The sequence below is a fragment of the Rhizophagus irregularis genome, chromosome 28 (assembly GCF_026210795.1).
Source record: "Rhizophagus irregularis chromosome 28, complete sequence".
In the NCBI taxonomy this organism is placed as follows: Eukaryota; Fungi; Glomeromycota; class Glomeromycetes; order Glomerales; family Glomeraceae; genus Rhizophagus; species Rhizophagus irregularis.
The window spans coordinates 2,919,581-2,934,476 of NC_089456.1; the positions used below are offsets into that span (position 1 = coordinate 2,919,581).

At 40.2% G+C, this 14,896-nt stretch overlaps 3 protein-coding genes across 3 annotated transcripts; all 3 read right to left on the minus strand.

The window, feature by feature from the left end:
• Nucleotides 1-7,432: 7,432 nt before the first annotated feature.
• OCT59_019268 (uncharacterized protein) lies at nt 7,433-7,848 on the minus strand (the record flags this gene model as incomplete). The annotated part of the gene is made up of 2 exons (XM_066135910.1): nt 7,433-7,610; nt 7,769-7,848. The coding sequence occupies 2 exons, from the start codon at nt 7,846-7,848 to the stop codon at nt 7,433-7,435; spliced, it is 258 nt and encodes an 85-aa protein (XP_066005155.1).
• Nucleotides 7,849-7,941: 93 nt separating this feature from the next.
• OCT59_019269 (uncharacterized protein) lies at nt 7,942-8,412 on the minus strand (the record flags this gene model as incomplete). Its single annotated transcript, XM_066135911.1, has 1 exon — nt 7,942-8,412. One exon carries the CDS (start codon nt 8,410-8,412, stop codon nt 7,942-7,944), a length of 471 nt encoding a protein of 156 aa, XP_066005156.1.
• A 113-nt stretch (nt 8,413-8,525) lies between these two features.
• On the minus strand, nt 8,526-11,031 carry OCT59_019270 (uncharacterized protein; the record flags this gene model as incomplete). Its single annotated transcript, XM_066135912.1, has 2 exons — nt 8,526-9,329; nt 9,961-11,031. The coding sequence occupies 2 exons, from the start codon at nt 11,029-11,031 to the stop codon at nt 8,526-8,528; spliced, it is 1,875 nt and encodes a 624-aa protein (XP_066005157.1).
• Nucleotides 11,032-14,896: the final 3,865 nt, after the last annotated feature.

A 14,896-nucleotide genomic window follows, 5' to 3' on the forward strand; every position in this document is an offset into this window, starting at 1 on the left:
GACATAATAAGATGTCGATACACAAGTCCGGGCGGATTCTTTTAAGATGTTCCAAGGTAGGTAAATCTTCCAGAAAGAGTTTGAATTTGAAGGTTCGATGAGAGGAAGCATGAGCACGAGTAAAAGAAGCATCATGCTGAGGTTCAGCATTTAACGTGGACCAGGTAAGATCCCAATCGATTACGAAGTCTGAGATAGAAGATAAAGCAATGGTAAAGTTAAATCGCGATAAACGCGTTAATCTATGCATCCACAGCATTTGCGAATATTGCTTGAATAGGCGTCGTGGGTTAGATTCGCATAAAACATCATCATAATTTAATACGAAATCGTGAGGAGATACTTGATCCAGATCAGAAAGAAGAATTGCTGAAGAGGAAGTATGCGCAGAGTTGGCTAATGAGTTCGCGTAGTCATTGTAGAAATTACCAGAGTGACCTTTCACTTTAACGGCAGTGACGGATAAAGATTTGGATGAAATGAGACGTTCAATAATAGCCCAAAGTTCAAAATTGGTGGTCTTGTAATAAAGCCTACTATTGGAATAAGAAGAAGAAGCACATAGACGAAGACCATCTATGGCAGATTGAGAGTCAGTATGAATAGTGACCGTTGAAGAGGGAGGAGTGACTGTAAGAGCAGCATGTATAGCGGCAATTTCAGCCCTTGTAGAAGAAGGCCAATTGTGAATAATTCCATGAGCGTGAGCAGCGATAGATTGGAAAAAGCCAGCGCCATCAAGGACTTGAACCCAAGACCAACCCATAGAAACATCAGGAGTGCCAAGGTTAATTAAAGAACCATCGGTATAAAAACAATAGTGGTTATCAGGAGGAGTCGCTAACGGTGAGGCAGCAAAAGCAAGAGGGGCAGCCGAACCCAAAGAGGGAGGAGGAGAAGGAGAAGGGAGAGTAGCCACAGCATCTTGTGAAAAATTAGGTTGAATGTCCAAACGACCATAATAGGATCTTACAGTCTCGTCAAGGTCCGCCCAAGTAAAGGGAGAAGTAATATTGGTGGTGTCATGTCTAATACGCTCCTGCGTTGTTGGGAGAAGTAAAGATCTAAGAGGAGAGAGTTTTGGGATGATACATAAAGGAGTAACATCTGTTGGATTGCTTTTAGTATGGGTAACCAGTACATGTTTAGAACAACCGGGACAAGGAGTAAGCGTGATAACATCATTAGGTCGAGTTACACAATCAGAGGTCCAATGGACAATCTTGCAGGAATATTGTTGTTTACTGAGCTGTTTTCCAAAAAGAGGAGAGCCATCATCATCCAAAGTTACGATCCATTTCATGGATTTGCGAGAGGAACCAAAGGCGGGGAGCAAGTCGATATTGGAAGGAATAGCATCAGAAGAAAACCGATCCAAAAAGAGAGAATTGGAACCTGGAGTAGTGACGCGTTGATGAATGTCATTGAACCATTTGTGCGGGAGGACACGATGACCTTTCTTGCTCGATAAATTGGATAGATAAACGTTCCAAGTAATCATATGGGTTCCTTGAGGCGTGATAAATTGTGATAGGTAATAAAGTTGCAAACTTCTAAGACGTCGGAAGTAAGATATAAAAATTTTTGGAGTCATAACATCATATAAAGGTGTATGACCGTTGGATATAGTAAGGTCAGGCAAAGTTGAAAGTCGTGAACGCAACAACTTGAAGGGAGTGGTGGTCAGGAGAGCGATAGAGCAAGCGATATAATCCTGTTTAAAGGCAAAAAGTTTAGACCATATAGTCCAATCTTTAACTAACAATGGGGAAATAGGAATTAAAAAAGAAAATTGAATTAAACGTAATCTATATAGAAATAAAATTTTCATAAAGGAAGAAGAAGAATTAGCTAATAAAAATAAATTAATTAAATGCGTTTGTGATTGGTGAAAAAATAAGTTAATTAATCCCAAGCCTTGAGACAAAAACAGAATAGAATCAGGAAGAACACGTGAAAAATTGGCCTTGTGTTTAACCATGGAGCGAATACTGCTGGTTGCCGAGGCACATTCAGATTCAGAAAGATGAGTGACTTGCATACGATATTCCAATTTTGGAATAAGAACGGTGTTGTGTAGATAAACAATTTGTTTTGCAGATAATCTGGCAGGGCGAACGGTAGCAGCAAAGGAATTACATTCACAAGCGACTTGTTTCCTGACAAAATTGCGAGATCCAGCGACATTAAACCAAACGCCAAGGAAGCGGAAAGAACTATTCATGGAAATGGGCACAATAGAAATGGAAGGAACATTGTTCAGTCCAGATAATTGCAAGTCAAACACGACTGGAGAAGGCGAAGAAACTGAAGTGGGAGGCAACAAATTAGTAATTAAAACATATTTGTTGTGATTAGCGGAAGTATTATTGATTTGATAAAATTCTTCCGTAATAGAAAGCATTGATTCCATTCCAGATTTGGATGACGAAATTAAAGTAGAGTCATCCATAAAGACCAAATTATTGATACGTAATCCATCTGAATTAGTCTGAGCCGAAGGATTGGTTAAAGAGGGAGCATGAAGCGTATATGGATCCATCATTTCTTTTTTGAGAACAGTCAATAAAGGGTCTATATATATGACCCAGAGTAAAGGAGAGATAACTTCGCCTTGATCTATACCAATGCGAACACGGTAAGAAGAAGTAGTTCCATGAGCAGTAAAAACGCGATTAGAGCGTTTCATGAAGAGGGATAAAATAAACTTGGTAGCAGAAGCAGGAAGTTTAATGCGATCTAGAGCGAAACGCAACATCTTGAGATCAACCGAGTCGAAAGCCTTTGAAATATCTTGCGAAAGGATCCAAAGCGGCGATTTGTTGACATGAGCATCATGGATAATAGATTCCAGAACGACAATAGGGTCGTGACAAGAACCACCTGGGAGACCGGCGAAGTTACCTCCTTTGAGAACTTCATTTGAAGCCAAAATGGAAGCGAGACGATTATAAAAAAGTTTGACCAAAGATTTTCTAATTACTTCGAGCAGAGTAATAGGTCTTGTATTCTTTAGTTGACATTTCCATTCGTGAGGTTTAGGGATAGGAAAGACCATAGCCTGGCGCCATAAATCAGGAATATCTGCGGTACGAAGACATGATTGGACAAGGATTAAAACCAAAGCAGAAGCGTTTGAACCCAGATGCTTAAGCATCTCATAAGTAATCATGGAAGGACCAGGAGCTTTGTCATTAGGCATTGAAGAGACCGTAGACAACCACTCTTCGAGAGTAGGAGGATCCAATAAAGAATTGTAAATTGAAGAATCCACATCGTCCATAGGGTGATAAGCAGAAGACCATCTTTCAGGAAGAGTTGAAATGGTATCTGGAGGAGATGATTTAATAGGTACGGAATTCTGGAAGTGGTCGATAACGGCGTCGTCAATATCATGCGGGTCTATCAATAATTTTGGATGTGTAGGGTGGTCGATAAACACACGATCCAAGGTAATACGACGTCGAGTTCTTAAAAGAGCGGAATCAATAAACGAAGAGATGTCAGTTGCAAAATTGTTATCCCTATCATCCAATTTAGCACGAATGGAAGAATCTTGAAAATCTTTTTCTTTAAGGAGAAGGAAGCCATAAAGGGCACTAGAAATAAGCTTTAATGAGTCTAATAGAAATTTAAAATCGTCTTGCCTACAAATGGATAAAGAAACAGGCAAAATAGGGGGAGAAGGAATAACCTTCTTATAAAGATGTAGAATATTTTGAAGTCTAATGAAATGGGTGGACCAAGTACGTTCATATCTATTATAATAAGTAGAAGGATATTTTCGCAATAAACGTATCGAATGCAAAAGACGGCTGAGGAAATGATAATGTTGAGTTAAGGCTTCCAAATCCTTGGGCATCGTGGGTGTATGCTGATTACCAACTATAACAGATGGAAGGGAAGCATTAGCAGCTTTCAATATACGAGAATGTAAATATTCGCATTGTTGATTAATATGCCATGTTGAGAAGGTTGATGGCGGTACGTCGCATAAAGAGTCAGTATGAGTAGAGAAGAATTCCCATTGTTGATCAGTCACTGAATCAAATTTGAATATGCGGCGAGTTCGACGTTGAAGTTGTTTAGCGCGAGCAACCTTGATAGACGCAAACAAGAGTGAATCATCGAAATAAGTGATGATGGGATTATGATCGGAAGAGCAGGTGTCTTGGGCGTCAAATATATAGGAGGTGAGAGCAAAGCTTTTAAGCATTGGACAAGACCAAACATAGTCTATACGAGTAACTTGATCGTCATGGTGAAAAGTGCCTAAGGAATCAGAAGCGTTAACAGGAATAGTTTCTTCATATCCATGAGATAAAAGATGATGTAGCAAACGATAAGTTCGTTGGGAAGCAACAGAAGGGCGGTTAAAATAAATAGGATAATAGGCATCTAAATGCATATTGAAATCGCCACAAATGGCGTGATAAAAATTTTGTTGTTTAGTTTGCACTAATAATTGTAAAAGGAGATCAATAGTTTCAGATCGTAATTTAGAATCAGAAATAGGGGGGATGTAAATAACAAAAATACGCAATTTAACGTTGCCTTTAAAATAGAGGTCAACAGATAAAATACGTGAAGAATGTGAAACAAAATCTTGTACATGGGAAGCAAGAGATTTTTCAATAAAAAGGGAAACGCCACCAGTAGATTTGACTTGTTTGGTTTTATCTATATCAGATGAAAAGACAGTATAATTAGGAAGGCGTTTAGAGAGAAAATGAAGTCGTTTAGGGGATAAATGGGTATCTACGATACCACCAAAGGAAATATGTTTAAGGTTGAAAAAGTTGGAAATTTGTTCAATTTTAACTTGGCTATTATGTTGAAGGCCATTAATATTAAAGGATGAAATATTAAAGGAATTGGGGATAGGGGGGGAATTTAATGTAGTAAATAAAGATTCATGTTCTGAAAAATTATAAGTATCTACAGGATTGGGTGGGTTTCGAACAAACGTATCATAATTAAAATTGTCAGACATTAGAACACTATGATAATAAAGTACGGGGAAAGGAGGTGAGAAATCAGTTATTGCGAAGGAGCTGAAGCTCGATCGGAGGGAGAACCACCAAGAGAAGTAATAAAACCTTGGATGGAACCAGTGAGCGATTGTAAAGTATCTTTAATCGCTTTTTGATCTTGAATAACGGAGTTCAATTCGTCTTGCGGGGAAGGGTTAGAAGTGGATGCGGAAGCAGAGTGTGGGGCTTTGTTGGATGTAGATGCAGAGAAAGAGGATTTCATTGAACCAGCAGATAAAGGAGCATTGGGATGCTGGATTAAGGTGCCAGTGGTTTCAGGAGGGTCTTCTTCCATTCGATCAGGTTCAGTATTAACAACAGGTGCAGAGGGAGGATTGATGCCTAAATGGGCTTCAATAGCAGATAGCCGTTGATTGTTAAGTTCAAGATTTGAAATGCGGGATTCCACTCGAGCAACATCTTGTTGAAGATTCTTTAAAACATTAAGAATCTTAAGGGCAGCCTCAAGAGCATTAGGAGAATTCGGATCCGGGAGTGGAGCACAAGCATTGGACGAAAAGGAAACAGATCTATCTTTGCCTTTACAGTTGTTGGAAGGTGTACGTCCATGAGCAGTTGAGGAGGAGTTAGCTGAGCCAGAGGAGGAGGAGGGCTTAGCATTAATATTGGAATTATTATTATTAGATCTATTGGAGTTGGAATTAGAACGTTGAGCTGAAGCAGAACGATCCCGAGATTTAGATCGAGATCGAGATCGAGAATTATTGCGCAGCGTTCTTTGTTGGGCGGGCCTTTGGCCAATATTGAAGCGTTCTTTAAGAGCAGCCACAGGGTCACGTGTACGTGAACGACCACGGCATTGGTTAAGCGGACAGGAGGTAGGAGCACAACCGAGTTTACCACATCGGTGGCAAAGAGCTTTCGAATCGTTGGATGTACCCCATCGAAGAGTACGACCTTGGAAACCAATAGTCTGCTCCATAGCGGCATCCATTGTCTCTTGCGAGTTGAAGGTAACATAAGCCCAAGGTTTGGGTTTATAAGAATTTAGGGAAAGGGGGATGTTAATGGCTTTTGCTCCATGTTCTTTAACCAAAGGAGCGAGATGGATATCTTTGGTATTAGCGGGAAGTCCAGAGAGAACAGCTACAAACGCTCTACGAGCAGCTTTTTGATCCAAAGAGTAATGGCATGGGGTAACACGTAAGCAGGTGGAAAAGCAGTAAACTGCCCATTGAGTAGTGAAACGGGAGATGGCATCAGCATGATCATAGACAATGTGAACTTGTTGCATCTTAGCACCTTTCCTTGAGTATAGATGAAGGGCAAGGAGATTGCCGAATTTCTTGAAGTAGGATTGGAGTTGCGGTTTAGTAATGAAGAACGGTATATCCGTGACTTGAATTGCACGGAGGTCTTCATCGGACCGGAGTTGTTTGGGATCGTACAGGTGGAATTGTAGGTCCGGAAAATCGGAGTGTGTGCTTCCAACACACAAATCACGAGCCTCTGCAGTATGAAAATGTATGATGAGACGCTTAGCGTCCCCTGAACCAGTCATACGAGCCCGACCGGTATATGATTCGTAAGTTTCTAAAAATAAATTGTTAACGGCATCTATAATTGCCTTATTAGTTTTAAGTTTCTCTAGAGTTTGGGGAGCGGAGTTGGGCGCAGCCGCAGCCAGGAAATCTTGACGATTAATGGTAATGGTGGGGGAGGGATCAACAACCTGATCGGGTGATGTACCATCATTTACGTCCATATTAGGGGACGCGCTAGGGGATGAGTTGTTTTCTTTGTTTCTTGGTGCATGAATAGACGCGTTAGCTCCAGAGGACGCGTCTTGGCCAGGCGCAGTAGGCGCAGCAGAAATATTCGGGGTAGAAGCTTGAGTATTTTCTTGGGCAGTGCTGCGGGAATTATTTTGTTGAGGAATAGCGGTCGAAGTTGAACCAACTAAACCACCGTCAGCCGGCGCGTCGGCAACAAAATCTTCATAGTCTTCATCCATGGAGTCTTTGGTAAGTATACAGGAACGTTTTTGAAAATTATTATCACTATCAGAACCAGAGTTGTCAGAGAGTTGTTTTTTATTATTTTTCTTTTCTTGACGAGCAGCCTTATTACTGTTAGGGTTATAGCTGCCGCCACCTCTTCTAGCAAGGTTTCTAGACATGTTAGAAGGTATGAGTTGGGTAAAATATAAGAGTTGTTAGTACGAAGATATAAAATTTTCTTTCCGAAAATTTTTGGTCAATAGATCAGCGGTAAGAGATCTATCAGTCCTTATCAGTCCTTATTAAAAAATGCAAGGATACCTGATGATAAGGTTACATGGTCATCAATCCTTGTCGAAAAAATGCAAGGATACCTGATGATAAGGTTACATGGTCATCAGTCCTTGTCAAGAAATATGAGGATACCCGATAAATAAGCTACTCCTGTTGAGTCCATTCGTTCCACTCCCAGTTCAGTCCCCAAGGGTCGCCTCCCCATCTTTGTTCACTTAATGCATGCTCTATGGTTTCCCTCTCTTGGGAGTCCACGACCATCCCATTCCTAAGCATTTTCTCCATAATATAAAGCTGATCCTCGGTGAAGCGGTCTATCCATCTTTTATAGAAGTCGTTTACATCTTCAAATGATATCCAGTCAATATTCCCTTTTTCAAACGGCTTTCCAAGAGCTTGGACATGCCCAATTGTAGTAGCGTAATTTTTCCATCTCTTATATGCTTCTTGACGAACCTCCTGCCACCACACACTATCTACTTTACTCGCTGCAATAGGTCAGTATCTGGGATCTTTGCAACAATGCGTTCGACTATTTCTACTGGTAATCGGTCCAACATGATGTTATGTTACTTATACTATAGCCATCTTCAATTACTGTATGCCCATTACAAATGGATAAAAAATATAAACTAAATTCGTACAAGAGCCGCTTATGCAAGAAGTTCTGCTAAGGTTTTCTCAGCCTCATTCATAGTGACAGCTCGCTTTGGGGGACCTGTTAATGAGTCCTTAGTTACATTATAATACAACTCGAAGAGGGCCTCAAGTTTGTCTAAAAGAGCTTGTTTATTCTTGTATGATTCACGAATCTTTGCTATCTTAGCAGTATATGCTGCATTATCTGGGAAGAGTTTTCTGGCTACGAACTTCACATATGATACAGGAGACTTTGCTGTCTGGATTCTCTTGATATACTTCACATGATCCTGGACAAGGTAGCTGGTTTTGCTAAACCCAGATACTAATGCGACTACTATAGTGTCTTTCAATGCACGGATAATCTTGAGGGCAGTTTCATCAGAGACAATGGTGAACTGATTGTGTGATGCATCATAAATAACTTTATCACTAATGCTGTCAGTGCTGTTAATAATGCTTGCTAATTCGGTATATGTTGACATGATTCCTTATACTTTTTTGTACTTTGTAATAAATAGGAATCTTCAAATTGACTTTACATTCAAGCAAGAAAAAATATATATACCTACTGTAAATCCAACCGCATTCTTGGCAATCATGTCCAGATAACCTTGTTTGCATTTTTCACATGGCAGTATCCTGCAGTTTCAAACTTGAGAGCTTTCAATGCTTTGGATGCATTTTCTGGATAAGTGATAAGTGTAGGACTACTCGGCTGTTCCTCTAGAATAAATCCATCTGTATGGATGCGTCGTACTTTATCCTTATATGGTTCTAATAACTCTGAAGTCGTCTTCCGTCCATGTGCTAATAAGAATGGAGCGATCCTAGGATACTCACCCTTGAAGCGACTACCTGGGTTTGTGAACTGGAATCGCCACTGGTCAGATCCTACTGGTACGATGGAGTCAAGTGTGTGGCCTTCTGGAAACTTGAATGGATCTGTTTGATCTGTGGTGAGTGTCTTGTAATTGCGTTTCCTCTGGCAGAGTGCTCCCCATAGTGTATTGAGAACTCTCTTTGCAACACGACTGGCCACGCCACCCTGGTTCTTTATATTGAAGAGAAAGTGGACATACTCACCAAATATTACAGTCCTAGGAATTCTTGCTTCTCTGTCATATATCAAGGCATTTGGCTTTCCATCCTGGATTAACTGTATATCGAGTCCAAGTTTCTTTGCTCGTTGTAAGTCAATGAATGTATAGACTCCCCTCTTATTCTGTCGGAAGAGAATGTCATTACCACTTACCTTGCCCTTGGGCGCTCCCTGGGAGCTAGCACGAAATAATCCATACAAGGCATAACCTCTATGGTCTACAAAGTCTTTGAGTATTTGAAACTTACCTTGTCGGATTGGAAAGTTTGCATTTGATTGCTGAATACTTGGATATAAACCCTATAAAAAATAAGTGTCCGGAAATTGTCCAGAAATTGTCCGGAAAATTTGTCTAAATAATTGTCCGGAAAATGTCAGGTATCGTGTCCGGAAATTGTTCCGAAAACACACTCGTTTCTGGACACTCATTTTGTCCAGAATTTGTCCGGAAATTGACCTGAAATATTTTTTCATAAAATTTGGCACAAAAAGATGATCAACAGGTGACCATCATTATAATTGCTTTTAACTTAGTTTTATATCATAGATATATAGTATTTTTGCCTGCTCAGCAAATTTAATTAGTATGACAAAGAAGGTTATGAATGTCAGTCTTGTGCTTTTTGCATTTTTTTTACAAAATTAATTTATCCTTTTTGGAAGTAGCGTCCAGAATTTGTCCAGAATTTTTTCATGTCCGGAATTTGTCCAGGTTTACCTGTCCGGAATTTGTCCAAAATTTTATACTGGACAAATTCTGGATATATTCTGGACAAAGTCCGGATATGTCAAAATTTTAGGTATCAAATTTGTAGCAAAAAATAGACATTTTTCGGACAATTTCTGGACATGCCAGATTTATTCTGGACAATTTCCGGACATTTTCGTAGACATTTTCCGGACATTTATTTTTTATAGGGAAACTTGTCACGTCGTATTGCCTTCCATAGCCCTTCCATTCATTGTCTGCCCAGATAAGACCTCCCATCATTGCATCACTTATCCACTCTGCTTCGACTGGGTCAAGAGGATCATTGGCTGGAACCCCTACACTAAACCGTTCAAAAAGCCAGAGTGCAGTTCTCTTGTACGACCAGTTGTGGTAAGATAAGTCGATTCCTAGACCGAACTTCTTTGTAGCCTGTAGGAAGGAATCCCGCTCTTCATGGATCCTCTGGTATGTTTCCTCAAGTGTTTCATATATTCCAGTTTTACAATTCTTCTCAATAGGGATGAAGGAATAACTATCAGAGTTCTTACCTTTCTGAAACTGTCCAACTGTAAGAGACTTAACTGTCTTACCATTGTATATTGTTACTACATTATTAACCCCATCTTCACGATAAACAAAGGGAGACTTTTGTTTTCTATCTAATTTGCTAGGGTGGAGTCTTCCGGGATTCAGTGCAAGAGAGTAGTGGCCTTCAGACAGGATAAGTGTTGCACGTCTGTCAGATTTGCTCTTAGAAATTCGAGTGGAATCCCCTACAATATTAAGTGCAAGGCTTCCTGCAAGTTGTTCAACCTTATCCATATATGAGACTGGAACTGGAGCATCACGATTGAGACCTAATGCCTTTTTGATATACTTGGGCTTTTCGATTGACTTTGGCATTTTAGAGAATGTGCCGTAGATATATTTCAGGCGTTCATACAGGCAATCATTTAGCTCCCCGTTGCAACCCCCTGCAACCGGTGGGGCATCTCTCACATAAATTATGAATCGTTCAAAATAATCAGGGTCTGCGTCATCCGGTAGTTGTGCTTCGTCGTAGTGGTCCAAGAGTGAGAAGAGGCTGGCTGGTTGGTTTCCTGATATCCATCCACCGGGTTTCCGGTTTTCATAGGGGAGCAGAATCTGAAATTTATGTGTCGGATACCGAAATTGGAGTCGCTGTCCAAGTCTTGCTATTGCTCCTCTGGAAAATCTTGCGCCTGAATACTGTAATTCTTTGATATCCGGTCTTGTAGGTAAAGCACGGACAATCTCTGAATAAACCATTTGATGTATTTATAAATTGTGTTCAGTTGTAATATAGGTTTTTTATACAAAAAATATAAGATAACTAAGAAGTGCTTATCTTATTAAAAGAAGTCAATCTTGCTGCATACACGATCAAGATCCTCTTCATCCCAGTCGTCGACAATTCCATTGGCGGCTTCCCATTCATGTTCCATATCAGTTTTTGGACGTTCCTCTGGGATTTCTCGTGCTTTACCCTTATTCATCTTTATAGTTTCATAACCAGAGGTGGTAGGGATAATCTCGGCATCACGATCCTCCTTGTATACTCTTATTAGATCTGCAAGTTCTTTACGGCTAGGTGTTTTAGGTAAGTTGCCATTATATTCGATCCAGTCCTTGAAGCGGTCTACTACCTCCCCAAGGTAGTACTGGTACTCGTCCTCAATACGTGTTGTGGGACATTCCTCTACTTCAAACGCGAGTATTTTTCAGTCATAGTCGTCTGACACGTCTTGGTACTTAGCCCATAAATTCTTACCTGTATTGTAGAGATCATTGAAGACCTGGTCCTTTGAATTCTTGACCCATGGCTTACGATCCCATCGGTGCCTTTCATGCAAGCCCAGTGTGCTCGAGTACCTTCCTTTGGTTCAGGGTCCCAGTCAACTTCTAGTTCTGTGTCGGGTTCTGGGATAGGTTGCTTTTTGAGAGTCAGTTCTACTACGGGTTCTGTAAAAGATTTGGAATCTGTGAGAGATTCGGATTTTGCAGAAGATTCTGCAGGAGACTCGGATTGTTGCTCAGGAGCTGGGTTCACAGTTGTAAAATCTGAGTCAGATAGCAAGTCATCTAAAACGTCGTAGTCATCATCAGCTTTAAATGCAGGTTCCTCAGCAGGCGGCTCATTTTCTTGATCAGGTTCCTCATCAGATAAATAACAGTCCGAGAAGCTATCTATAGGTTCATCAGTATCTGATTCTATAGGAGCTGGAGATTCCTCAGGAATAGGATTCTCATTGTTGACAGGTGCGGGTTTTACCTTCAAGCAATCGGGCTTAAGTGGTACTGGTGGTGGAGTCTTTTTGGAAACTGGTTTCTCTTCAGTAGGCTTCTTCTCGACAGGAGCGGGTTTTTCCTCAGCAGGTTTCTCAACAACTAACTCCACTTTCTCTTGATCTACTTGCGATTTACTAGCTGGATTATATATATTTGCCAAGAACTTCTCCAAGGCATTTGGATCAGATGCGGGCTTCTCAGGAGTTTCTATATCTATTCCTTCTATATTGATTTCATCTGTTTCATGGATCCATTTTTAGCCGAGGTATTTCTTGTAAAGATCCTCCCTGGATATGCTATATACTCGGGTTAACTTTTTATTTATATAAGTCTGATTACTATTTATACTCAACTCATTTGATAGGATTCTAGAAGCGTTTATCTTTGATAATGGTGAGATGCAATGAGTTTCACAGTATGAAGTATATACCCTATAAAATTCTTGAACAGGTAGGTCGGTTATATGATTTTTTACTATGAAGTAAGTGTCCTTTATGAATTGAAATAGGGGTGGAAGAGTCGATATGATGTGATCCTGCTTAGATGTTGTCATAGGTGGTGGATTCCCATTGAAGTCTGGATAAGCGTCTGCAATGGCTCTCAAGTAAGCATAGAATGCCTCACTGGCGCCTGGGTATTTTATAGCGTCACTGAGTTTCTTAAAGTAGTTGAGGTCTCCCTTGCGGGATGGTGACACATCCAAGTACACTGTGCGCCTATCGTCATTCTCCACTCTGAGAGCATTTTCATTAGTGAGTACAATGGTGGATATAAAGTTTTTGTAATGTGTTGGCGATTTGTATTTTTCATGGATTTCCATTATATCGCCTGTTACCTTATCCTTCAACGATCGATACAGATTATTCCACTGGCTTTTTTCTGTAGGCATTTCCTCGAGGAGGAGAAGAACCTTACTTTGTAATTGCCCATTGAAACTTCCAAGAATCGTTTGAGGATCGCTGGTCTTATAAACAAGTTGAGTACCTAAAACACTATGTTGAATGAAATCTGTTATAATACTCTTACCCCAACCCTGTCCAGATTTCAGGTAGAGAATCGAATACATTTTCCTTCCAGCTGCCACACCGGCCAACCACTTTATGATATACTCAGTAAGATTCCAATCGTCTGAACACCAGATATCCTGAATGTGGGAGAAGATAAATTTAACTGCGAGGTGGGTTGTAGATTCAAAAGTGGATATCGGACGCAGGATATGGAGGAATCCTGGAAAGATATTGAGATAAAGTTGGCCACCTAGTTTAAAGATACGGGATTTTTGAGGGTCACAGGTAGCTACACATACAGTACTATATTCGATCATAAACCATTTGTTGATATTAAATTCAACCTTTTGTGAAGGACCCTGTTCAGATTGTGTGTAAAAGACTTTGGTAATTGGACGGATAAGTTTATTAATATTTTTATCAGGGATGTGCTCGAGGTTTTTGATTTCTGATCGCCACATGAAGACTCCATGTGGGTTGGAGCAGGGGATAAAGTAACTGCAAAGATAACCTTTAGCTTGATTGAGATCCCTCATATTCTTTGCAGCATTAATGAGCCGTTTAAGCTCATCAATACTAAAAGCCTTCTTCTGTTCACCGAACTTGGGGATAACTTGAGCTTGAGTGCTAGTTTGGGCAGTCATTTTTTGTTCTATCAAATCGAGTACTAATTTATAGTTACTTAATCTTCAATTGCCGAATATTTTTCCAAAGATCTGCACTCCTACCAATTTACCCTCCTGTAGTCCTATGGTCCTGCAATTCTGCGGTCCTCTGGTTATATCTGGTTATCTTCTAGGGGTAAAAAAAAAACTATAAACCACGAACCTTTACGACTGCTCAAAATCTTTCCTTCCCCTTTTTCAAACTACATATATCTGAAATCCAAACCGCTCAAGAGCTCCTTTTACTATAGTTAGCTTTTTTCTAGTGTCCGTTAACTCTTTACAAGCCTTTTGATACTAAGGTTGCTTGCCGAAATCAAATAGTTTAGGCCAAGGCCGAAACTTTTTTAAAACCGAAAGTTTAGGCAATTAAAAGTAAATTTGCCGAAATTATACAATGCCGAAACTTTTACTGAAAGGCCGAAATTTGGCCGAAATTATTGGCCAACATTAATACTATAATTCTGGCCGGAATAATGATCGACACGTAAATTTCCTTTTATGGAATTTTGTGTAACATTTGTGCGACACATTTCTCCAATTTTACTGGGAAACAAAATTTCCTTTTTTGGAAAGTTGTGTAACGTCACGTGACACAATGTCATAATTTCGGCCGAATTTTAATTTTGGCCAAAATTAAGACTGAGTTTCGGCCTAATTTCGGCATTTTCGGCATTTGATTTGATTGGCCGAAACCTTTCAGAATTTCCTTTTTAGTTTCGGCAGGCAACCTTATTTGATACGCCTTCCATTCAAATTCACGGAGGATACCCTCCTCCTCCAATGATTGGCCAAGAGCATCATTTGCTTTTTCCTTCTTTTCTACTGCCCTGTCGTATGCCTCCTCGGCTTTTTTATGCCGCTTTCAGAGTACTCGTTCAGCTTCAGCTCTCCAGATTGGGCTGACTTCTAAAAGATGTGGCCACAAAATTGCTACTTGGAATGTGTTCCAGGATATGGCTTACAAGTTCGGGGATTACTGATACTGCGTGCGGGGTATACATGTTATCTGTCCTTATAGGTTACTTATGGTATACCCATTGTTGAATTACTTATTTTTTCTGATGGGGGCGGGACGGGGTTGGTCTTACTGGCTTTATAGACCTTCTAGAGGCTTACCTGCTAACTTATCTGGTTTGCTATCTCACTGCTTCCAACAGATTATTAGACGGA